This window comes from Dendrobates tinctorius, unplaced genomic scaffold (assembly GCF_039654945.1).
Source record: "Dendrobates tinctorius isolate UK_male_01 unplaced genomic scaffold, ASM3965494v1 ptg000011l, whole genome shotgun sequence".
NCBI classification, from domain to species: Eukaryota; Metazoa; Chordata; class Amphibia; order Anura; family Dendrobatidae; genus Dendrobates; species Dendrobates tinctorius.
Window position 1 is genome coordinate 85994886 of NW_027361679.1, and position 26489 is coordinate 86021374.

Sequence of the window (26489 nt, forward strand, 5' to 3'; positions counted from 1 at the left end):
ATCTTTTACTGCCAGCGTGTTGGTAACAATTTTTTTTTTTTGTTGTCACAAACATATTGAACGTTGATAGCAAAATAGTTCACTCTGTGACGTGTGCAGGCATCCATTTTAAGAAACATGAAGCGTCTCTTGAGAATCTTTTTAAGATCTTCCTTTTGGTTAAGGGTTTCTTCAGTCACTAATTTTCTCTTTTCAGAGAAACACCAAGTTTGTGAGCCATTAAGAGCTGTAAAAGCTGGTCGTGCAAATAATAATGGTTACAGTCCTTCACAACAAACTCGCTGAGCTGTCTTTTAACCCCTTAGCGACAGAGCCAGTTTGCAGCTTAATGACCAGGCCAGTTTTTACAATTCTGACCACTGTCCCTTTATGAGGTTATAACTCTGGAACGCTTTAATGGATTCCGCTGATTCTGAGTTTGTTTTTTCGTGACATATTGTACTTCATGTTAGTGGTAAAATTTCTTCGATAAGTCTTGTGTTTATTTATGAAAAAAATGGAAATATGGCGAAAATTTTGCAATTTTAAAACTTTAAATTTTTATGCTATTAAATCAGAGAGATGTGTCACACAAATTTCTTAATAAATAACATTTCCCACAAGTCTACTTTACATCAGCACAATTTTGGAATTAAAATTTTTTTTTGTTAGGAAGTTATAAGGGTTAAAAGTTGACCAGCGATTTCTCATTTTTACAACAAAATTTACAAAGCCATTTTTTTTAGGGACCACATCATATTTAAAGTCATTTTGAGGGGTGTACATGACAGAAAATACCCCAAAGTGGCACCGTTCTAAAAACTAGACCCCTCAAGGTGCTCAAAACAACATTCAAGAAGTTTATTAACCCTTTAAGTGCTTCACAGGAACTAAAGCAATGTGGAAGGAAAAAATTAACATTTAACTTTTTTTTGCAAAAAATTTACTTCAGAACCAATTTTTTTTATTTTCACAAGTGTTAAAAGAGAAAATCAACAACAAAATTTGTTGTACAATTTCTCCTGAATACGCCGATACCCCATATGTGGGGGTAAACCACTTTTTCAGCACACGGCAGAGCTCGCAAGGGATGGAGCGCCGTTTGACTTTTTCAACGCAGAATTGGCTGGAATTGAGATCGGATGCCATGTTGCGTTCGGAGAGCCCTTAATGTGCCTAAACAGTGGCTCCAACAAGTGACCCCATTTTGGAAACTAGACCCATTAAGGAACTTATCTAGATGTGTGGTGAGCACTTTGAACCTTCAAGTGCTTCACAGAAGTTTATAACGTAGAGCCGTGAAAATAAGAAATGCATTTTTTTTCCACAAAAATGATCTTTTCGCCCCCAAATTTTTATTTTTACAAGGCTAACAGGAGAAATCATACCCCCACAGTTGTTGTGCGATTTGTCCTGAGTACGCGATACCCCATATGTGGAGGGGAACCACTGTTTGGGCACATGGGAGAGCTCGGAAGGGAAGGAGTGCCATTTTGGAATGCAGACTTTGATGGAATGGTCTGCGGGCATCATGTTGCGTTTGCAGAGCCCCTGATGGGCCTAAACAGTGGAAACCCCCCACAAGTGACCCCATTTTGGAAATTAGACCCCCTAAGGAACTTATCTAGATGTGTGGTGAGCACTTTGAGCCCACAAGCGCTTCACAGAAGTTTATAAACGCAGAGCCGTGAAAATAAAAAGTCTTTTTTATTTCCACAAAAGTGATTTTTTTTTTTAGACCCCAAAGTTGATAAATAGTGGAAACCCCTCAATTCTTGCTCCAACCCTAACCCCAACACACCCCTAATCTCCACCCTAATCCTAATTCTAACCCTAATCCTAGTTTGCCCTAACCCTAATTCTAACCCTAGCCCTAACCCTAATGGAAAACTGAAAAAAAAAAAAATATTTTCTTTATTTCATTATGTTTGCCTATATAAGGGGGTGATAAACGGGGGGGTTATGTACTATTTTTTTTATTTTGATCACTATGATCGTTTATCATAGTGATCAAAATAATGAATGAATAATGAATTTTCAAGATGGCGGCGCCCATCGGAGGACGCCGGCGGGACCACCGGGAGGGGACGGAGGACCACAGAGAGGTACCGGGGGGATCGGGGACCCTATTTCTCTCTCCTCTGATGTGCGATCACATCAGAGGAAAGAGAAATGTAATGCATAATTGCGGCTTTTTTTTTTTTTTTGCGGTCGCCGTTATAAGGTTAATAACGGCGATCGCAAAATCGGAGTTGGTAAAAACCGACCGATTCATGTTCTCTGGGGTCTCGGCTAACCCTGGCAGCCAAGACCCCGGAGAAAATCCGACACTGGGGGGCGCTATGTACTTTCTCCACAGCGTCGTGAATTAACGGCGCTGTGGTTTAAGTACCCTTAACTACCGCCGTTAAAAGGCGTATCGGCGGTCGTTAAGGGGTTAAACACATCTGCTGTCATTGTTGCAGTAACTTTCCCACTTACAAGATATCTTGTAACTGAAGTTTGTCTTTCTTCCTCCTTTGCCTGGTGGGAAGTGCTGGTCTCTGGTTTCTTGATGCTGCTGTGATCTTTTTCAGTCACAACTTTGTAAACTTCTGGGTGGCAGTGTTGTAAATGTCTTTTTAGATTGGAAGCTCTTGAAAGAGCATTTTTACCACTGCCTGAGTATGCACAGATTTTGGCATCACAGCATTTGTTTTCAGCTAGGTCACTTATACTCTTACACACAAAATGTTTATTATCTTGAGTCACTGTGAAATGCTCAAATTCAGCCGATTTCATAAGATGCGTCTTAGACATTTTGTAATTATGTAAATTCGCTCTCAAAATAATTTTGTCCTGTAAAAAAATATAGTATATTGCAATTCTTGCAAGAATCATGCACTATATAATTTGGGATAGAAATAAAACAATCTTTGCATAAATCAATAGGACAGATGATAAATCTAAAGTTTGTAAAATGTGTTGTTAAATACAGTGCCTACAAGTAGTATTCAACCCCCTGCAGATTTAGCAGGTTTGATAAGATGCAAATAAGTTAGAGCCTTCAAACTTCACACAAGAGCAGGATTTATTAACAGATGCATAAATCTTACAAACCAAAAAGTTATGTTGCTCAGTTAAATTTTAATAAATTTTAAACATACAAGTGTGGGTCAATTATTATTCAACCCCTAGGTTTAATATTTTGTGGAATAACCCTTGTTTGCAATTACAGCTAATAATCGTCTTTTATAAGACCTGATCAGGCCGGCACAGGTCTCTGGAGTTATCTTGGCCCACTCCTCCATGCAGATCTTCTCCAAGTTATCTAGGTTCTTTGGGTGTCTCATGTGGACTTTAATCTTGAGCTCCTTCCACAAGTTTTCAATTGGGTTAAGGTCAGGAGACTGACTAGGCCACTCCAACACCTTGATTTTTTGCCTCTTGAACCAGGCCTTGGTTTTCTTGGCTGTGTGCTTTGGGTCGTTGTCTTGTTGAAAGATGAAATGACGACCCATCTTAAGATCCTTGATGGAGGAGCAGCGGTTCTTGGCCAAAATCTCCAGGTAGGCCGTCCTATCCATCTTCCCATGGATGCGGACCAGATGGCCAGGCCCCTTGGCTGAGAAACAGCCCCACAGCATGATGCTGCCACCACCATGCTTGACTGTAGGGATGGTATTCTTGGGGTCGTATGCAGTGCCATCCAGTCTCCAAACGTCACGTGTGTGGTTGGCACCAAAGATCTCGATCTTGGTCTCATCAGACCAGAGAACCTTGAACCAGTCTGTCTCAGAGTCCTCCAAGTGATCATGAGAGCAAACTGTAGACGAGCCTTGACATGACGCTTTGAAAGTAAAGGTACCTTACGGGCTCGTCTGGAACGGAGACCATTGCGGTGGAGTACGTTACTTATGGTATTGACTGAAACCAATGTCCCCACTGCCATGAGATCTTCCCGGAGCTCCTTCCTTGTTGTCCTTGGGTTAGCCTTGACTCTTCGGACAAGCCTGGCCTCGGCACGGGAGGAAACTTTCAAAGGCTGTCCAGGCCGTGGAAGGCTAACAGTAGTTCCATAAGCCTTCCACTTCCGGATGATGCTCCCAACAGTGGAGACAGGTAGGCCCAACTCCTTGGAAAGGGTTTTGTACCCCTTGCCAGCCTTGTGACCCTCCACGATCTTGTCTCTGATGGCCTTGGAATGCTCCTTTGTCTTTCCCATGTTGACCATGTATGAGTGCTGTTCACAAGTTTGGGGAGGGTCTTAAATAGTCAGAAAAGGCTGGAAAAAGAGATAATTAATCCAAACATGTGAAGCTCACTGTTCTTTGTGCCTGAAATACTTCTTAATACTTTAGGGGAACCAAACAGAATTCTGGTGGTTTGAGTGGTTGAATAATAAATGACCCTCTGAATAAACTTTTCACAATTGAAAAAAAAATTAAACAAAGAAATAACATTCTTTTTTGCTGCAGTGCATTTCACACTTCCAGGCTGATCTACAGTCCAAATGTCACAATGCCAAGTTAATTCCGAATGTGTAAACCTGCTAAATCTGCAGGGGGTTGAATACTACTTGTAGGCACTGTAGCTTTACTCTGAACTATCAGTATCAAGGATTGTCTCAGCAGGGTACAGCTCACTAAATGCTTCACATCATATTTATTCAGTTTATGAAGAGGGAGGGAGGATGTTTGTACTGAATCACATTCCAGAACACACACAAATATATATGTCCTCATCGATCCTTTTACTGTATTTCTGAATTGAAGATGTTAGAAAACATTTTTTCCCCTTATATTTTATGTATAGTGTATATAAGTCATCAGAGCAGCTAATTTCTCCAAACATGAGCTAAGAGGAAAAACAAACTAAAACATCAAGCATACAGAGACAGCATATACTGGACTATTGATTAATGCACAGTGTATTGAAAGTTTAGTTATGCTTTAGGAAGTACTTGCCTTCTTTACTCCTGCTTCTCTGTTCACTCCAGAAATTCTGAGATAAATGTAAGCTTTCCTTCCCTGTGTGTTTGTTATTTTTTCCCCTTATCTATAGAGGAGGAGCTTCACTACTTATCATGAACATAAACTGCAGCACAGAATCATCTCAGCTAAAGGTTTAGACTTTAGATCCGGAATAGGACATTTCATAACTTGCCCAAATTCTTATGAAAAAAATATTCCCCACAAACTGCATTGAATAACTGTACCCGATTTATTATATATTTTCGGAGTCGGTCCATTTTATTCCGACTCCACCAAAATGGGCTCCGACTCCACAGGGTTCTACTCCTTCATTGGAATCCAGCTGTGTTTCATTAAACTGATAGGACTTGATTTGTAAAGGCACACACCTGTATATAAGACCTCACAGCTCACAGTGCATGTCAGACCAAATGAGAAGAGGTCAAAGGAACTGGCCAAGAAGCTCAGAGACAGAATTGTGGCAAGGCACAGATCTGGCCAAGGTTACAGTATTCAGTATTGAGTAGAAGCACCCTTTTGAGCTAGTACAGTCATGGGTCTTCTTAAGAATGATGCAACAAGTTTTTCACACCTGGATTTGGGGATCTTCTGCCATTCTTCCTTGCAGAAGATGGGGTGCAGAGTGTACATTAATGAAAAAAAATGAACTTTTTTGAATTCACCAAAATGGCTGGAAGAAGGAAAAATTTAAAGAGGTCTGAATACTTTCCGTACCCACTTTAAGACACCTTAAAGAAGTTTTCCACTACTTGGTCAACTTCTTGTCATACTCCTTGCTTGGCTCCTTTAAATAATAAAACTTATACTCCCCTCCCGTGCTGGCACCGTTCCCGTGGTGTCTGCACTTGCTCTCCCCGGGACTTCCATGCTGTTGTTTTGACATGTGACATCCGCACTGGCGTCACTGTCCTCGCTTCCTCCTGAATTGAACATGAAGAGGAATTCCAAGATCAGCTGCAGCCTGGACTTCCTCTTCATGTTCGATTTGTCCAAAGGCCGGGCAGGCTTCACATGTCACAGCAACCGCACAAGAGCTCCAAACCCTGAGTGCTGACACCGTAGCAACGCCACCATCATGAGATGTGAGTATAAGCTTTATTATTTTATTGGGGCCAAACATTTTGATCAAGAAGGGGTTGTCCTAGTATTGGATCACCATTTTAAATGATCACAACAGGGTCTTTTCCCTTGCCCTATTGTTTACTTCTACATGAAGTAATAGTACTTGATGCGGGGTCAGTGATAGTCTAGCTCCTTGCATTTGTTGGTGGAACAAAGCATATTGCAGGAGGCAAGTCATTGTTGTTAAAGGGTTTGTCCTGTGAAGATAGGACATAACTTATAGATTGATGGGGGTCTGTCTGCTGGGACACACAGCGATGGGCAATTCCCTGTTAAAATGGGTCTGCAATGTGTGTTTCCAAGCCCACTTCATTAGTTTCAATGGGACGGCTAGAAAAAGCAGAACACTGCACTGCGCTCAACAGCCCCCATAGTAATTGAATGATAATGCGGCCGGCAAACGTACTACCACTCCATTGTGAGTTGGGATAAGAGTGTCAGGTACTGCAGATCTTTGGTGGGGTCTGATACAAGTTATCGGCTATCCATCTTCACAGGACCCCCCCTTAAGGATGAATCTCCACTTTCTACAGTGATGTGTTTTTCTATGATAAAGGGTTCTGTATAGCTTGGAAATCCTCACCCTTTTTATATATTGTATTGTCTTTAGGAATATTATTATTATTATTATTATTATTATTATTCTTAATTTTATGCAGAAAAGGGACACAAATGTTCTACCTATGGCTGTAACCGTACATTCCTCAACATGCAGGATCTCATTCATCATGTGTCTATCCACTATAAACCAACTCAGTCTATGCAAGGTAAGACATGTGACTTTTGTCCTCACCATGTAAAAGCCTATTATCAACTGGCTCTACCACAAAGGCACCCTCCACCAATATTTGATATGTTGAATTAATTTTTTTTTAAGTCTGTAAGTTTAGGGTAAAAATACCAGTGAATTGCCTAAATATACCAAGAAATGTGCAGGAACACCTTGACACCATAAATGTAGCTGTCATCCCATGTCAAGTACACAGGCATAAACCTTGGAAAAACCATTGTCTGTTTATCTCTTAAATTGCCCTTTCCTTTTCATAATACTTTATCTGAAATTCTAACGTTGAGAACTCCTTATGCTTTTATTTTAGGTCTTCCATCATCTTTTGTAGATGTTGGGCTTCTCAAAACTCAATCCCATACAGTTGATTGATATCAGCAAAGTTTATTTGGCCTTTAGTTTATTTCTTTGGGGCCAGATTTGGGATTTGAAAATTAATGAGGGAGATGGTCTTTACAGGCAAGTTATTACATGGGCCCACTGCACCACTTTCTACTTCAAAGGGATAGTCCACTACTGGACCACCTCTTCTTAAAGGGAACCTGTCAGCTGTTTTGGCCGCTATAAAATGCGGCCACTGCCTTTTAGGGATTGTCTACAGCATTATAGAATGTAGATAGCCCCCAATCTGACCTGCAAGGTAAGAAAAATAAGTTTTATTGTACTCACCCGGGAGGGTGGTCTGGTGCGGTCCGGTCCGATGGGTGTCGCTGGTCTGGGTCCGGCGCCTCCCATCTTCTTGCGACGCCACCCTCCTGGTTGTTTCATCGCTCCCCGGCATTGCGCTCCTGCGCAGGCGTACTTCTCTGACCTGTTGAGGGCAGAGCGAAGTACTGCAGTGCGCAGGCGTCAGGAAAGGTGAGAGAGGCCCAGCTCCTGTACACTGCAGGAATTTGCTCTGCCCTCAAGGAGGCAGAGAAGTACGCCTGCACAGAAGTGCGATGCCGGGAGCGATGAAACAAGCAGAAGGGCGGCATTGCAAGAAGATAGGAGGCGCCGGACCTGCAATTCCCATCGGACTGGACCGCTGCCTGGGATGAGTATAATAAAACTTATTTTTATTATCTTGCAGGTTGGATTGGGGGCTTATCTACAGCATTATAGAATGCTGTAGATGAACCCTAAAAGGCGGTGGCTGCATCTTATAGGGGCCAAAACAGCTGACAGGTTCCCTTTAAGTATATATTTTTATTATGGACATCTTACCATTTATCTCCCTGACCAGCGCAGTTTATCACGGGAACTGCGTTGGTGTAGTAGGTGCATATATTTTTTATTTTATTTTTTTGATTTTACTATGAACACTTTAGCATTTAAGTAGGGATTGTTCGGTAGTGGATAACCTTTTTAATTCGTGAGTAGAATCAGCCTTACAAACTCCATGACCCTTTTTAGGTACCAAAGTCCATTGTTGTTACTAATGAACACTATAAGTAAGGGACCAGCCTATCTTTCCACTCTATGCAGAGCATCAAAAGCCACTTTTCTGATTAATGAGAAAACCACATTAATGTAATCACTTTTGCCTTACTGCTAGTGGTCAAGAGGTGTGTGTGCGGCAGCTATGGTTGCCACCTGAACCAGCAGTCTGGACTTTCATTATATGCAGCAGATACAGTATGCTACTTCCTGAACTGTAAAACGACTGAACTAAAGATTCCAATGCAGCTAAATGGTGCAATTATATTAGTCACCATCTTGACAGAACCTAATTTGATGATTTATGGGCCATCCTTATGCCAGTTTATTTATCTTACTCATTTATATAGCACTAGTAATTCCACAGCGCTTTACAGATGTTATTTGCCCTTTGTTTGAAGGGGTTGTCCAGTCTTTCGATGCACTCCCTTTCAGAGTGCGCACTGCATGCTGTCAGAATTCTCTGCTGTGAGCAGGTAGTCACATGACCACAATTAAACAATTTGCATGCATGCGGGCCCATGCAGACTAGATGTGCTCGGCCTCACTAAATACAAGTGAATTGAGCCAGGCTTGGCATGTGTAGTACAGTCCAGAAGTATGCAAATCACATACTTTGCAGTCGCGTGATCCCACCCCCGCTTTCTATGTCAATGCCGGAGAATCCTGACAGCATGCCATGCGCACACTGAAATGATTCAGATGTGTGCAGTGACATAGCATCAAGACCGGACAACCCCTTTTAAGGGTTTCCATTTTAAACAGGACTAATTTCTTTTGATGAGATAGATAGATATATATACACACACACACACTTTTTTTTTTTAATCTCAGAAGAGAAGCAACATTCATTTGGCAAAACTGGTTTTGTAGGAAGGGGTCAAACTCAAAAACATTATTTTTGAGATTGTATCTACCTTCCAATACTTGCAGGATGTTATCCATTGTTTGACTATCTACTATAAACACACTCGACCCAAAATTCTCAGTTTTATGTATTTTTCTAAAGCAATTTCATATGATTGCTTACAAATATTTGTTAGGTGTCTCTGTTAACTGCTTCAAGTCTAACTTTTTTCCTTGTATCCAAGACATCAAAATGTCTATTGGTTGTGAGAGCTGTTACTGAGGAAAATAACTATATCATGGTGGAGACCATCTTATTCATAGAAATTTTATTTCCTGTTACAGATAAAAAGTTCTTTTGCTCTATTAGTGGATGTGGAGAAATACTGAATAGCATGCAAGAGCTTATGAGCCACCTGAAAGTCCATTACAAGCCTAACCGCTACTTTAAGTAAGTGAATAGATTTAAGGTCTTCTATCTTTTTTTCTCTTGGGATATTTGCCCTAGCAAAACATTGCAGATGCGTTTATTAAACTGTAGTACAAGTGTTTGCATTGGCTAATACTTTTCATAAGGCATCTGCGATATTTCATGAATTGCCATTTCCTAACACTGCACTACATTCAGACACAGTGTATACTGGAAAGTTGCACATTGGTATAACTTCATTCTAAGATCTTATTCTGTCAAAATGAACTTCACTGTACAAGATATGGAGGCTGAAAAAAAAAATGCTTTCATGCAGTGTCACCATTTTATTACAATGACTGTATACCGTTATAAGTTGTATAGAGCTCCGTGACCTGCAAGCCGTCTCTTTCACAGTTATGTAAAGGTGAATTTCACATGTACGTTTGCAAACATCATGTTCTGTTGTAATTGTATGCATATAGGACAATGCCTAGCACGTAATGTAAGAAATATGTTTGTTTTTTTTCTTTGTTTGAGAAAAGCAATGACACACAATGACATTTTTCCAAAATTAGCTCTTGTGAGAACATGGCCAAATACTGTAATATAAAACAGAGTTCTGTTTCATTTTGAAAAAGTTGCTCACTGCTCTCTACAGCCATATGTCCTGGTGTGCTTCATTTGATGGTACTGATTTGGCTGTAGCAGTGGATATATACAGTGCCGGCAAAAAAAAGTCATAGCAAGTTCAACAAAACCACAAAGTCGTAACATTTCAGTAGTTTTATTTTGGATATTTCATTGCAATTAGCGTTTTGTCATGTCACCATCTGCAGTCGTTTAGGCATGGATTCATCAAGGCTGATGAAGTACATGGAGTCCATGGTTACCCACAGTGTTCAGCAGGGCTGTGGAGTCGGTAAGCCAAACCTGCGACTCCGACTCCGACTCCTCAATTTCCCTTACACCGACTCCACGACTCCGACTCCCACACATATTGCTTATATTTAAGTGAAAAATTTATTGTAGTACAATGTGAACCTCAGACATTTAATCATTTTTATGATCCAATAATCAAGATATTTAGATAGAACAGAATATATATTGGTGTACTACCCGGTTTTCATTCTTTTTGGTACAGATACGATATGGATAGACAGATATGGATAGATAGAGCAGATTTCTAATCTGCTTTTGCTATTGAAAACATTATCTATGAGCTCAAAAACCTTTCACGTGATGCAGTTTTTTAAAAAGATGATCTGCTTTTGCAGCTGAAAAACGTATCCTCAAAAAACACAGGAAAAACGCTGTGTGTGAATGTAGCCTTAGATCAGGAATAGAACAGCCATTTATAGGACATTTCATAACTTTCCCAAACTCCTATGAAAAAATATTCAGCACATTCTGCATTGAACTACTGTACCCAATTTATTATATATTTTAGGAGTCGGAGTTGGTCCATTTTATACCGACTCCAACTCCGACTCTGACTCCACCAAAATGAGCACCGACTCCACGACTCCGACTCCACAGCCCTGGTGTTCAGTACCTCTTTAGATCGTTGATGTTGCCGGATCCTGCCTCTTGAATCATTTTTGTCAGTAAATTCCAGGCGTCGATGGCAGTCCTTGGCAAACTGCAGCCTGTGGGCCACATCCAGCCCACGGACTGTTCCTGTGCGGCCCGCTGGCGCTCAGTCAGAGGGCCGGAGGGGACTGATCTATGATTCTGATCTTTTTCAGAATCCTCATTGGGATTGTAGCACCGCCCCCATCTTCTCATTGGTGGATGCAGGGCTGCTCAGTTCCTGACTTGCAGAGCTGGTGAAACCTGTGCAGGAGGCAGAGCGGTCAGGGCAGGATGAGGGAAGCAGGGACTACAACACCTATCTGCTGTAGATAATGGGCAAGTAGCTTCTAAGAGGAGCCCAGATACAACCTGGGAGGCAGCATAATGTGTCTGCTGTGCTGATTAGGTCACAGCACCTGCGGTGCCTCCTTTCACACTGTTGAATGAAAGTTGTGGAGGTGTAGTTTATGTTCACTACACGTCCACTACATGCAGTCTTCAGATGGGACATTCCATGTGCTCCCCAAACTGCTCTTCTGCCCCACCATGTACTCTGCTGCCTCCTCACCTCTGTATGTGAGAGTTAACCCTTACCTCCCTCTTTGCTCCCAGCTTGTGTTGTTGTATGTCAAGTGCAGGAGAGATAAGGGTTAAGTCCCCCATAGTGCTCCCCTTGTGATCTGTGGCTTATCACATCCACTCCATAGACTGCAGTAAGAATTTCTCACTTCCTGCCTGTCGCCTCATGCCCCATATGTGATGTGGATCTCTGTACGTGGAGTAGAGGTGGGTGAATAACTTTTTCCAAAGTTCCCAATTAATTGCTTGATCAGCTGCTATTACTTGTTGCGATAAGCCTTATTGCAACAAGTATTGTCAGGCTATGTTCACACGACTGTAATACTTGTCCAAGTGCTGTCCGTAGAACAAAAAATAAACCCGACCTCACACAGAGCACTAGAAGCAATGTTATGGAGTAGAGTTGAGCGACTTTGGTCGGATCGGGTTTCATGAAACAAAATTTGTTTCAGATGAAACTGGTCCGACTAGGGCAAAAAAAGTCGGCGTTTCGTCCGAAACCCGACCCCAATGCACAGGGGTGGATTAAGGGTAGCCAGGGCCCGGAGCAGTTCAGACTCTGTGGGCCCCCCTCGTCACGTGACGGGGGTCACGAATCGTAGAGCCACACTCTACATAGAGAATAATGGGGCCTCCGACACCGACCTCCACCCGCAGAGCCGCACTCCACATAGAGAATAATGGGGCCTCCAGCACCGACCTCCACCCGCAGAGCCGCACTCCACATAGAGAATAATGGGGCCTCCAGCACCGACCTCCACCCGCAGAGCCGCACTCCACATAGAGAATAATGGGGCCTCCGACACCGACCTCCACCCGCAGAGCCGCACTCCACATAGAGAATAATGGGGCCTCCGACACCGACCTCCACCCGCAGAGCCGCACTCCACGTAGAGAATAATGGGGCCTCCAGCACCTACCTCCACCCGCAGAGCCGCACTCCACATAGAGAATAATGGGGCCTCCAGCACCTACCTCCACCCGCAGAGCCACACTCCACATAGAGAATAATGGGGCCTCCGGCACCTACCTCCACCCGCAGAGCCACACTCCACATAGAGAATAATGGAGCCTCCGGCACCTACCTCCACCCGCAGAGCCACACTCCACATAGAGAATAATGGAGCCTCCAGCACCGACCTCCACCCGCAGAGCCGCACTCCACATAGAGAATAATGGGGCCTCCAGCACCGACCTCCACCCGCAGAGCCGCACTCCACATAGAGAATAATGGGGCCTCCAGCACCGACCTCCACCCGCAGAGCCGCACTCCACATAGAGAATAATGGGGCCTCCGACACCGACCTCCACCCGCAGAGCCGCACTCCACATAGAGAATAATGGGGCCTCCAGCACCTACCTCCACCCGCAGAGCCGCACTCCACATAGAGAATAATGGGGCCTCCGACACCGACCTCCACCCGCAGAGCCGCACTCCACATAGAGAATAATGGGGCCTCCAGCACCTACCTCCACCCGCAGAGCCGCACTCCACATAGAGAATAATGGGGCCTCCGACACCGACCTCCATCCGCAGAGCCGCACTCCACATAGAGAATAATGGGGCCTCCAGCACCTACCTCCACCCGCACTCCACATAGAGAATAATGGAGCCTCCGGCACCGACCTCCACCCGCAGAGCCGCACTCCACATAGAGAATAATGGAGCCTCCGGCACCTACCTCCACCCGCACTCCACATAGAGAATAATGGAGCCTCCGGCACCGACCTCCACCCGCAGAGCCGCACTCCACATAGAGAATAATGGGGCCTCCAGCACCTACCTCCACCCGCAGAGCCGCACTCCACATAGAGAATAATGGGGCCTCCAGCACCTACCTCCACCCGCAGAGCCACACTCCACATAGAGAATAATGGGGCCTCCAGCACCTACCTCCATCCGCAGAGCCGCACTCCACATAGAGAATAATGGGGCCTCCAGCACCTACCTCCACCCGCAGAGCCGCACTCCACATAGAGAATAATGGGGCCTCCAGCACCTACCTCCATCCGCAGAGCCGCACTCCACATAGAGAATAATGGGGCCTCCAGCACCGACCTCCACCCGCAGAGCCGCACTCCACATAGAGAATAATGGGGCCTCCAGCACCTACCTCCACCCGCAGAGCCACACTCCACATAGAGAATAATGGGGCCTCCAGCACCTACCTCCACCCGCAGAGCCGCACTCCACATAGAGAATAATGGGGCCTCCAGCACCTACCTCCACCCACAGAGCCGCACTCCTCATGGAGAATAATGGAGCCTCCAGCACCGACCTCCACCCGCAGAGCCGCACTCCACATAGAGAATAATGGGGCCTCCCGCACCTACCTCCACCCGCAGAGCCGCACTCCACATAGAGAATAATGGGGCCTCCGACACCGACCTCCATCCGCAGAGCCGCACTCCACATAGAGAATAATGGGGCCTCCAGCACCTACCTCCACCCGCACTCCACATAGAGAATAATGGAGCCTCCAGCACCGACCTCCACCCGCAGAGCCGCACTCCACATAGAGAATAATGGGGCCTCCGACACCGACCTCCACCCGCAGAGCCGCACTCCACATAGAGAATAATGGGGCCTCCAGCACCTACCTCCACCCGCAGAGCTGCACTCCACATGGAGAATAATGGGGCCTCCGACACCGACCTCCACCCGCAGAGCCGCACTCCACATAGAGAATAATGGGGCCTCCAGCACCTACCTCCACCCGCAGAGCCGCACTCCACATAGAGAATAATGGGGCCTCCGACACCGACCTCCATCCGCAGAGCCGCACTCCACATAGAGAATAATGGGGCCTCCAGCACCTACCTCCACCCGCACTCCACATAGAGAATAATGGAGCCTCCGGCACCGACCTCCACCCGCAGAGCCGCACTCCACATAGAGAATAATGGAGCCTCCAGCACCTACCTCCACCCGCAGAGCCGCACTCCACATAGAGAATAATGGAGCCTCCAGCACCGACCTCCACCCGCAGAGCCGCACTCCACATAGAGAATAATGGAGCCTCCAGCACCGACCTCCACCCGCAGAGCCGCACTCCACATAGAGAATAATGGGGCCTCCAGCACTGACCTCCACCCGCAGAGCCGCACTCCACATAGAGAATAATGGAGCCTCCAGCACCGACCTCCACCCGCAGAGCCCCACTCCACATAGAGAATAATGGGGCCTCCAGCACCGACCTCCACCCGCAGAGCCGCACTCCACATACATGGCTGCTCTCAGTGCTCTGTGCTGTGTGCACAGGACCTGTGATGAGGTCACAGGAGGGGAGGAGACAGGGGTCACATGATCGCAGGCCCTGACACCTTACCTCCTGTGATCTCATCACAAGCCTTTGCACACTACCAGCAGCATCAGCGTTCACGCTACTTGTAGATGCTGCTGGTAGCAGAGCACATAATGCCGCCCCCACGGTCACTCACTTTTAGGTGGGGAGAAGATGGAGTGCCATTGCAGCAGCCAGCAGGAATGTGGTGGGGGCCCCCTTAGAAGCTCTTGTGGTGGGGGCCCCGGGGCTGAAGCCCCGCCTGCCCTGCCTTTAATCCGGCCCTGCGCGGTGGCGGATTGTAATGGGGCAATTTACTGGCCTGGGCTGTGGGCCCCTTAACCCCACTGGGCCCGGGGCAACTGCCCAAATTGACCTCATTATAATCCGCCACTGCCAATGCAAGTCAATGGGAAATAAAAGTCGGCATTGAGCGGATGACATTCATCCACTCAATGCCGACTTTTATTCCCCATTGACTTACATTGGGGTCGGGTTTCGGACGAAACTCCGACTTTTTTTGCCCTAGTCGGACCAGTTTCATCTGAAACAAATTTTGTTTCATGAAACCCGATCCGACCAAAGTCGCTCAACTCTATCATGGAGCTATCCAGATTACAGTCAGAAAGTGTCTGTGTGAGAAATGTCACAGCATCCACCGGTCTCTTCTGTATTTCGGATCCGACTTGCCTGTTGAAGTCTATGGGTGTGCAAAAATAAAAAAATTGGTTGTCATATGAATCATCTGTATAGTATCCGATTTCTCCAATTACATTTCCATTACTAACACGGACACTGTATTTCTTCTTTTAAATTTTATTCACTTCTGATGTATAAAAATGAATGCCATATGGATGGCAATATAGATGGAAAATCGTTTTTCTTGATGAAAATCATGATTTTTTTTTTATACGCTCGTGTAAACTTCATCACATAAGCATCTGCTTTTTATAAAGTGATAAAATTAATATTATGCAGAATTAAAGAATGATCTGAAACCAAAGGTGACTTTCATGCTAAATTCAATAATCTAATCACTTTTCTAATATATTTCAATTACAAAATTTTACCACTCCCTCTCTACTCTAACTTCCTGTCTGATTTTTTTTTTTTTTACTTCCAATGACATTTGTTTGAGAATCCCAGTGCATTTTGAGATACTCACACGGGACATCATTAGGGGGCAGAAGCTGCGGTCACTGCCACAGATGCTTTCCCCTGTTTCAGAGACTGGATTGGTCCCTGTCGGGTCATCTCTTTTCCTTAGAGCCAGCAATGGAGCGCACTGTCACTATCCATTCAAAGGAGTATAGCACAGGGAGTTCATACTGAGTGTGCGTCAGAATTTACAACAGACGCATTATCGGGTGAGCAGGACTAGCCGAGCCTCCAAAACAGACATCACAGGCGCCTAATTTCAGTGAGGGCGCAGAGGCTGCGGCAGTGACCGCAGCTTCTGCCCCCTGATGACAGCTAATTCGAGTATCCCAGCATGCATTGGTGAATTTCAAGCAAAATGTCATGAGACGTTAAGAAAAAAAAAAAGATAGGAAGTCAGAATGTAGAGAGTACGTTAGGCAGTTTTTCATTGAAGTCTATTAGACAAGATTAGATTATTACACTGAATAGACATACATTTAGTACAAAATTCATCTTTGGTTTCGGACCGCCCCTTTAAGTTCAGCCGACTGGTTCGACCCTCCACAGTAGTGCCAGTTTCTCATGTGGCCCCTTGAGAAAATTAATTGGCCGCCCCTGATCTATGGGGTTAAGGTCAAGGGAATTACCTGGCCTCTCTAAAATGTTAATACTGTGGTCATTGAGAAATGTCACGACCTTGGTTTTGTTTGCAGGGTCTCAATCATAAAAAGGAGAAAACGGAGTAACGGATACAAAATATATGCAAAAGTATAAATTTTATTAATACTCACATCAAGTGCTGACAAGTATACAAGTTGACTAAAATAGGGGGGATAAGCCCCAATGATACAACAATCAGGACAGACAAGGACAGGGTAAATAAAATGATACCAGTGCTCGAAATCTACATGGCACAACGTTCAGTCAGCCCATGGGCATTGCACATAACAGACATGTGTCTAATGGTAAAAGATAGTCAAATATGGCATACTCAATTAAATGTGTATTGTACATAGTTGTACATGTCTAGAGCGAGAGAAAAAAAAAAAACCATCCAGAGGGGTCAATGTGCAAGTCCAATGGACACTGAACATAAATGAATCAATGACATGTGGAAGGATTCTTACATAGTAAATAACATATGTATCAGCATATCAAAACTGCGCAATTGTGCCAGAGAGAACCCGGGAGACGACCCGCCCAGCGGTCCAAATGACCGAAGTGTGGAAACAAGTAAAGGCAGGCTGCTTACCGGGGAGCAGAGGAGGTGAAGGCCCATGCAACGACACCCGACGTACGTTTCGCGCCCGCCACAGGCGCTTTATCAAGGGATAAAGTCTTGATAAAGCGCCTGTGGCGGGCGCGAAACGTACGTCGGGTGTCGTTGCATGGGCCTTCACCTCCTCTGCTCCCCGGTAAGCAGCCTGCCTTTACTTGTTTCCACACTTCGGTCATTTGGACCGCTGGGTGGGTCGTCTCCCGGGTTCTCTCTGGCACAATTGCGCAGTTTTGATATGCTGATACATATGTTATTTACTATGTAAGAATCCTTCCACATGTCATTGATTCATTTATGTTCAGTGTCCATTGGACTTGCACATTGACCCCTCTGGATGGTTTTTTTTTTTTTTTCGCTCTAGACATGTACAACTATGTACAATACACATTTAATTGAGTATGCCATATTTGACTATCTTTTACCATTAGACACATGTCTGTTATGTGCAATGCCCATGGGCTGACTGAACGTTGTGCCATGTAGATTTCGAGCACTGGTATCATTTTATTTACCCTGTCCTTGTCTGTCCTGATTGTTGTATCATTGGGGCTTATCCCCCCTATTTTAGTCAACTTGTATACTTGTCAGCACTTGATGTGAGTATTAATAAAATTTATACTTTTGCATATATTTTGTATCCGTTACTCCGTTTTCTCCTTTTTAAGATTAGCATATGGAGTGGTAATCCATGCACAAGGCGTTTTTGGACCATGGTCACCGCCTTGTCTCGTTCTCTGATACTGGGCATTATCATATATGTAGGGTCTCAATCATGCATAAAGTAATCACACTGATGAATGACCCAAAAAATTAAACAAATGTTCTTCCAAAACATTAACCCCATCACGAGGTTATGACTCTCCAGGTCATTACGAGTTCGCAGATACACAACATGTATAGATTATTTTTATTTACCGTATGTACGCGCGTATTTTTTGGGGCTGAAAGTCCCCCTCTCGGCTTATACGCGAGTCATATACCGGGGGTCGGCGGGGGAGGGGGAGCGCGGGTGTCATTGATCATACTCACCCCCTCCTGGCTCGTCTCTGCAGCCCCCCTGCTTCTTTCATGGTCTCGGCGCATGTGTTCAGCGGTCTCGTAGTACCGCTCATTAAAGTCATGAATATGTGCATATTCGTGCGAGTGGTACCACGTGACCGCAGAAACCTGGAAGAGCTGCCGCCGGGACTATGGAAGAAGCAGGAGGGCTGAAGAGATCGTGCGCCAGGAGGGGGTGAGTATGACTTGGGAGGACGGGGAGCAGTGCAATATTCACTTGTCTCCGTTCCACCGCCAGGCGCCGCTCTGTCCTCCGCGTCCTCTGACTGACGTTCAGGTCAGAAGGCACGATGACGTCAGTGCCGGGGGCCTGAGCCAGCGGCGACACCTGCCCCTGCCTGCTCAGGACACCGGCACCTGGCTCCCAGCGATGAGAGGTGAGTATGTCATTATTATTTTTTTTTTTTTTTTTTTATAGCAGCAATATATGGGGGGTATTTATTTATGGAGCATCTTCTTGGGCCACCACTAACCCTTGTGCAGCATTTTATGGGGAGTATTTATCTATGGAGCATCGTTTTGGACCACCATGAACCCTTGTGCAGCACCACCCTCGGCTTATACTCGAGTCAATAAGTTTTCCCAGGTTTTTGTGGCAAAATTAGGGGGTCTCTGCTTATACTCGGATCGGCTTATACACATGTATATACGGTATGTGGTGAAGAAGAAATCCAAAGTTTTGTATTAAAAAAGCGACATTTTCGGATACCTGTAGCGTCTCCATTTTTCGGAGGCCTTTTGTGTGCCGAGCTGATGTTTTTATTGATACTATTTTGGGGAAGATACGATATTTTGATCGCCTGTTATTGTATTTTGTTGTGGTGACCAAAATAAGTATTTCTGGCGTTTGGGATTTTTTTTTGTCATTACGCCGCTTACCGATCTGATTCTTCTTATATTTTGATAGATCAGACGTTTCTGAACACAATGATGCCAAATGTGTATTTTTAAATTTTTTTTTTTTTATTATTTTGAATGTAGCAAGAGGGCAGTGATTAGAACTTTTTTATATTTTTATTTTTTATATATATGTACACGGTGGGGGAAATAAGTATTTGATCCCTTGCTGATTTTTGTAAGTTTGCCCACTGACAGACTTGAACAGTCTATAATTTTAAAGTTAGGTTAATTCTAACAATGAGAATATCAAAAATAAAATTCAGAAAAACATTGTATAAATTATATAAATTTATTTGCATTTTGCAGAGAGAAATAAGTATTTGATCCCCTTACCAACCATTAAGAGTTCTGCAGACGAGTTAGCCGCTCCTAATCAACTCGTTACCTACATGAAAGACCTCTGTCTTACATAGTCACACTTATAAAAGACTCCTGTCCACAGACTCAATTAATCAGTCAGACTCTAACCTCTATAAAATGGGCAAGACCAAAGAGCTTTCTAAGGATGTCAGGGACAAGATCATAGACCTGCACAAAGCTGGAATTGGCTACAAAGCCATAAGTAAGGCGCTGGGTGAGACGGAGACAACTGTTGGTGCAATAGTAAGAAAATGGAAGAAATACAAAATGACTGTCAATTGACATCAATTTGGAGCACCATGCAAAATCTCACCTCATGGGGTTTCCTTGATCATAAGGAAAGTGAGAGATCAGCCTAAAACTACACAGGGGGATCTTGTTAATGATCTCATGGCAGCTGGGACCACAGTCACCAAGAAAACCATTGTTAACACATAACACCGTAAAGGTTTAAAATCCTGCAGTGCCTGCAAGTTCCCCCTGCTCATGAAGGCACATGTGCAGACCCATCTGAAGTTTGCCAATGAACACCTGAATGATTCTGTGAGTGATTGGGAGAAGGTCCTGTGGTCAGATGAGACAAAAATTGAGGTCTTTGGTATTACCTCAACTCGCCGCGTTTGGAGGAAGAGAAATGCTGCCTGTGACCCAAAGAACACTGTCCCCACTGTCAAGCATGGAGGTGGAAACATGTTGTTGGGGAGTTTCTCTGCTAAGGGCACAGGACTACGTCTCCACATCAGTGGGAGAATGTATGAAACCATGTACTGCAAAATCCTGAGTGACAACCTCCTTCATTCCTCCAGGACATTAAAAATAAGTTGTGGCTGGGTCTTCCAGCAAGACAATGACCCAAAGCATACAGCCAAGGCAACAAAGGAGTGGCTCAAAAAGAAGCACATTAAGGTCACGGAGTGGCCTAGCCAGTCTCCAAACCTTAATCCCATAGAAAACTTATGGAGGGAGTTGAAGCTCCGAGTTGCCAAGCGACAGCCTCAAAATCTTAATGATTTAGAAATGATCTGCAAAGAGGAGTGGACCAAAATTCCTCCTGACGTGTGCACAAACCTCATCAACTACAAAAAACGTCTGACTGCTGTGCTTGCCAACAAGAGTTTTGCCACCAAGTATTAAGTCTTGTTTGCCAGAGGGATCAAGTACTTATTTCTCACTGCAAAATGCAAATAAATTTATATAATTTATACAGTGTGATTTTTCTGGATTTTATTTTTGATATTCTATCTCACAATGTTAAAATTAACCTACCCTTAAAATTATAGACTGTTCATGTCTTTGTCAGTGGGCAAACTTACAAAATCTGCAAAGGGATCAAATACTTATTTCCCCAACTGTATATTTTTAAACCCTTTTTTTTTTCTAGTCTTCTTAAGGCCTCGTTACACACAGCGATATCGCTGATTTTGTGACACATCAGCGATCTCTCCAGTGATATTGCTGTGTGTGACATCCACCAGCGACCGCCCCCCCGCCGGGTATCGCTGATCGTGCTGGATCATCCTGGGCCGTTTTTTCATCGCTAGTCTCCCGCTGCCCAGCACGCATCGCTGCGTGTGGCAGCGGGAGCCAGCGATCAGCGACGCTGCACGCTGGTATCCAACGTAAACATCAGGTTTCTAATAGCAGCGCGGCTCTTAGAAACCCGATGTTTACGTTGGATACCAGCTTGCTCGCTGGTCCTGATCGCTGGAAGGGCTGCCTAACGATGTCCCAGCGATCCCATCCATGTCGGATCGTTGGTGGGATCGCTGGGACATCGTTATGTGTAACGGGGCCTTTAGAAGAATTGAACATGTGATACACCGATCTTGTGGGCTACACACAGTAGGGCTTCAGCCATGCTGCGTGTAGCAGAATTGATCGTCTGCTATGAGTGCCGGCCCCTGGGCAGTGCTCATAGCAGCGTGGCAGTGACAACCGCATTGACCCCAGATTGTCATTCCAACTCATCGGCGCCCTGCGATCATTTGACAGTGGCGCCAATAGACGGGATTTGTGATGCACTTCCAGTGTGTCCATGTTAAATACCACTGTATGAGAGTGACAGCGGCATCTAACAGCTTAACAGCCTCAGGTGGATTACACTTCCACCTGCGACTGTTAGGGGTACATGTCAGCTGTTTATGTACCAGAAAACATGTGCATGGAATGCAGGGACACAACCTATGGCTTATATATACAGTTAGGTCCATATGTATTTGGATAGAGACAACATTTTTCTAATTTTGGTTCTAGACATTACCACAATGAATTTTAAACAAAACAATTCAGATGCAGTTGAAGTTCAGACTTTCAGCTTTCATTTGAGGGTATCCACATTAAAATTGGATGAAGGGTTTAGGAGTTTCAGCTCCTTAACATGTGCCACCCTGTTTTTAAAGGGACCAAATGTAATTGGACAATTGACTCCAAGGCTATTTCATGGACAGGTGTGGGCAATCCCTTTATGTCATTCTCAATTAAGCAGATAAAGACCTGGAGTTGATTTGAGGTGTGGTTCTTGCATTTGGAAGGTTTTGCTGTGAAGGAAACAAGCAGTCAAAGGAGCTCTCCATGCAGGTGAAACAAGCAATCCTTAAGCTGCAAAAACAGAAAAAACCCATCTGAGAAATTGCTACAACATTAGGAGTGGCAAAATCTACAGTTTGGTACATCCTGAGAAAGAAAGCACTGGTGAACTCATCAATGCAAAAAGACCTGGGCGTCCACTGAAGACAACAGTGGTGGATGATCGCAGAATAATCTCCATGGTGAAGAGAAACCACTTCACAACAGCCAACCAAGTGAACAACACTCTCCAGGAGGTAGGCGTATCAATATCCAAATCTACCATAAAGAGATGACTGCATGAAAGTAAATACAGAGGGTTCATTGCAAGGTGCAAGCTACTCATAAGCATCAAGAATAAAAAGGCTAGACTGGACTTTGCTAAAAAACATCTTAAAAAGCCAGCACAGTTCTGGAAGAACATTCTTTGGACAAATGAAAGCAAGATCAACCTCTACCAGAATGATGGAAAGAGAAAAGTATGGCGAAGGCGTGGTACAGCTCATGATCCAAAGCATACCACATCATCTGTAAAACACGGCGGAGGCAGTGTGATGGCTTGGGCATGCATGGCTGCCAGTGGCACTGGGTCACTAGTGTTTATTGATGATGTGACACAGGACAGAAGCAGCCGAATGAATTCTGAGGTATTCAGAGCCATACTGTGTGCTCAGATCCAGCCAAATGCAGCCAAACTGATTGGTCGTCGTTTCATGCTACAGATGGACAATGACCCAAAACATAAAGCCAAAGCAACCCAGGAGTTTATTAAAGCAAAGAAGTGGAATATTCTTGAATGGCCAAGTCAGTCACCTGATCTCAACCCAATTGAGCATGCATTTCACTTGTTAAAGACTAAACTTCAGACAGAAAGGCCCACAACAAACAGCAACTGAAAACCACCGCAGTGAAGGCCTGGCAGAGCATCAAAAAGGAGGAAACACAGCGTCTGGTGATGTTCAAGACTTCAGGCAGTCATTGCCAACAAAGGGTTTTCAGCCAAGTACTAGAAATGAACATTTTATTTACAATTATTTAATCTGTCCAATTACTTTTGGTCCCGTTAAAAACAGGGTGGCACATGTTAAGGAGCTGAAACTCCTAAACCCTTCTTCCAATTTTAATGTGGATACCCTCAACTGCATCTGAATTGTTTTGTTTAAAATTCACTGTGGTAATGTCTAGAACCAAAACTAGAAAAATGTTGTCTCTGTCCAAATATATACGGACCTAACTGTACATCATAGGTTGAGAAGGGGTTTATATAACTGCTTACTTTTATACTTGCATTCTTGAGAATGAAGTACAAACTTACCCATACTTCCACTGAATGCACCCCACACCATCACACTTTCAGGGTGTTTAACAGTCTTAACCGTCTATTTTGGGTCATACCGTGACGTGGTACTTGGACCACACAATCTTTGATCCTCCCCTGACCAATCTGAAGGTGTTCTCATCCCTAAACATCACTTTCTTCCACTTTTCAGATGTCCAATCTTGATATTTCTTACAAAAGGAAAGCCTTTTCTTGTTCATTGCTGCAGGACCTTGGGTTGCCAAGGATAGGACCACTGATATAGTGACCGTTATCTAGTTGCTAGTGGTCGTATCGGATAAACTATACTACATTTCTAATTGGAGGTATTTGCGAATAATATTATTACACCTACTACATTTTGGGATAGGATCTTGCAGATGGGAATACCCGTTAACTCTCTGCTTTTCTCATTAATTTTCGATAGATGTGAAAACTGTATGCAGCATTTTCGTACTCACCGATCCCTATTTAAACATCTCCATGTGTGTTCTGACAACGCTGCACGCTCAGTCTCACAAAGTACCACATCCTTTCCTGCGTCTTCTGATTCTGATTCGGCAACCCCGGCAGGACCAGTGAGTCGTCAAACAAGTGTCATCCAGTGTATTAAAAAGGACACTCCTCTTCCAATGGCTGATGATATTCCTACAACATCTATGGCAGCAGTAGCTTCAACTTCTACTCTTCCTGGTGGACATCTTGCCTCAATGAGCAAGTTGGCGTCTAAAGCTTCTAACTCATTTTCTACTTTTGACCCAAACCTATTTGGAGGAAGGGTGTCAGGCACATCCCAAACCAGTGCTGCCAGTTCCTATCTGCCCTACATGAATCCATCAAGCTACAACTCACCGCAGTCCTCCATGTCTCAAAAACTTAAACCGTTCCTGGGGAACCAAAGCCTGCCTGCTTCTAATGCCATGTGGAAAAAGAACCAAGGTCAGGCAGAAAGTTTATGATGGTTACAATGTATTGAAATGTGAATTAGTTTTTTTTACATAGTATGAAATATAATGATGGCAGTTATAAGGTAACCAGATTACATTCAGAGCCTCATATGTTTAGTTATGAGTTTAATATCTTTTTTTTTTTTTCATGCATGGGTAATAGGTGAGGCATAATGACCTTACATGTGTAAGCTATCTTGTATTTTAGTATGGCCTTCATTTTTTTACTGTATTTTAGTATTGTAGTTCTTTTTAATTGTGATGTTAATGCTACTTTTGAAAACAATTGTGGACAGGTTGTTGAATCAGAAACATAAAAATTCTTTAAAGAATTGAAAGCTCAGTCTAAATATTACCTGCTGCTTCTCTGATTTCTATATGATTTGTTCTACTGAGGCATGTATTTTGCGATATGCCTATTGTGAGTAAGGCTTACAAAAGAGAAGAACACTGACAAATTGAGAGAGACAATGATGTAAATATATTTTGTGAATGTTTTGTCACCAAATTTAGTGATCTACACCTTTTTATGATGTAATTCAGTTGATCTGTTTTATGTTTGCCTCATGTTTGTCCCAGGTAGCTCTCCTGTCTGACCCAACTTTAAAACGTGACCACGTCTTCAAAATGATCTGTATACACATAAGTGAAAAGATTGTTGTGCCACAGTACCTTAAGAGTGGCCATACACCTTAGATAGCCATTGCCCAAACACATGTTTTGTTGACAGATGTTCGTCCTCAGTCCCTCTCCAAATTGTATGGGGTTAAGTGTAATCTGCTGGGTTAACAAATTGTCGGATATGTAAAACTTCAATGTGTCCAAGCTTTTCCCAATATCAGTGGGCTCAGCCACTATTTTTGTACAAGTATCTCAAAAATATTGGTTTTTGAATTTAAAACAATTTGGTAAAAATAGTTTCCAAGGAGCTCCACACTGCAGTTATGGTGCGGAAATGTTTCAAGGTCCTTTAACTCCAAGTCATGTATCATAACTGAGCACATCTGAAGGCCCTTACACATATGTTCTTTATGATGTAGTAAAACTCCAATCAGAAGAATCGAAAGAAGACCACAGTGAGACCCCCAGAGTTCTAGCAATATACATTAACTGTTATAATTTGTCTATAAAATGACCTAGTGAAGGCATAATAAACTTAAATGGTCTTCTTTAAAAGGGTAGCTATTTTTGTAAACCCTATTACAAATTTCTGAGTTTATGGAGGAGTTCTCTATTCAGGAACCTCCTCTTTTGACCAGAGTGGAATTGAGTTAGAAGAGCATCTTTCTGGGTCTGTTAAAGGGGAACCTGTCATCTTGGAAAATGCTATTTACCTGCCAGGGGCATAACTAGAGTCTTATAGGCCCCTGTGCAAGATTTGGACTAAGACCCCGTCCTCATCCGGGGAAAAAAAATTATATCTATATCCTGATATATATGTACCTCATCCTGATAAATATATCCCTCAACTTGGTATATATGTCACTTATTCTGGTTCCCATACAGGTATATGTTCCCTATTCTGTCGCTCTTCTATAATGTATAGAAAAAAATAAACCATTATAACTCACTAGGGGTGTACATAGAAGTCATGGGGCTTCATAGCCGAAGTATAATGCACTCCCCATAGACCTCCAGAGCCCATGACTTAAGCGTGCAAGCGACTGAAGCACATGATGTCACTGCCATGTGCCTCCAGTCATGTGCACCCTGATGTCAGTGGTGGCCTATGATTGGCCGGCAGCATGTATTGCCACGCTTGGACCAGATGGATCTGTTCACTACAATACACTTCAACTGGATGTGCGTCCTCGGACACACATTCAGTTGAAGTTTCTGCTGGTGTCAGCACTGCAGGCTCCCACCTGCATGGACCCGTTTTATACCTCTACTACCGCAGTCGTTATGCCCCTGTTAACTGCAGGTTAATAGACTTACAATGCTGCTT

The 26489-nt window shown here is 43.9% G+C and overlaps 1 protein-coding gene across 1 annotated transcript in view; it reads left to right on the forward strand.

Annotated features, from left to right (window-relative positions):
• Positions 1–26489, forward strand: part of ZNF414 (zinc finger protein 414) — a 63591-nt gene that overhangs the window by 11321 nt on the left and 25781 nt on the right. The window contains 3 exon segments of the mRNA XM_073544203.1: positions 6734–6841; positions 9472–9577; positions 24022–24533. Coding sequence (XP_073400304.1) covers positions 6734–6841; positions 9472–9577; positions 24022–24533 — 726 coding nt within the window.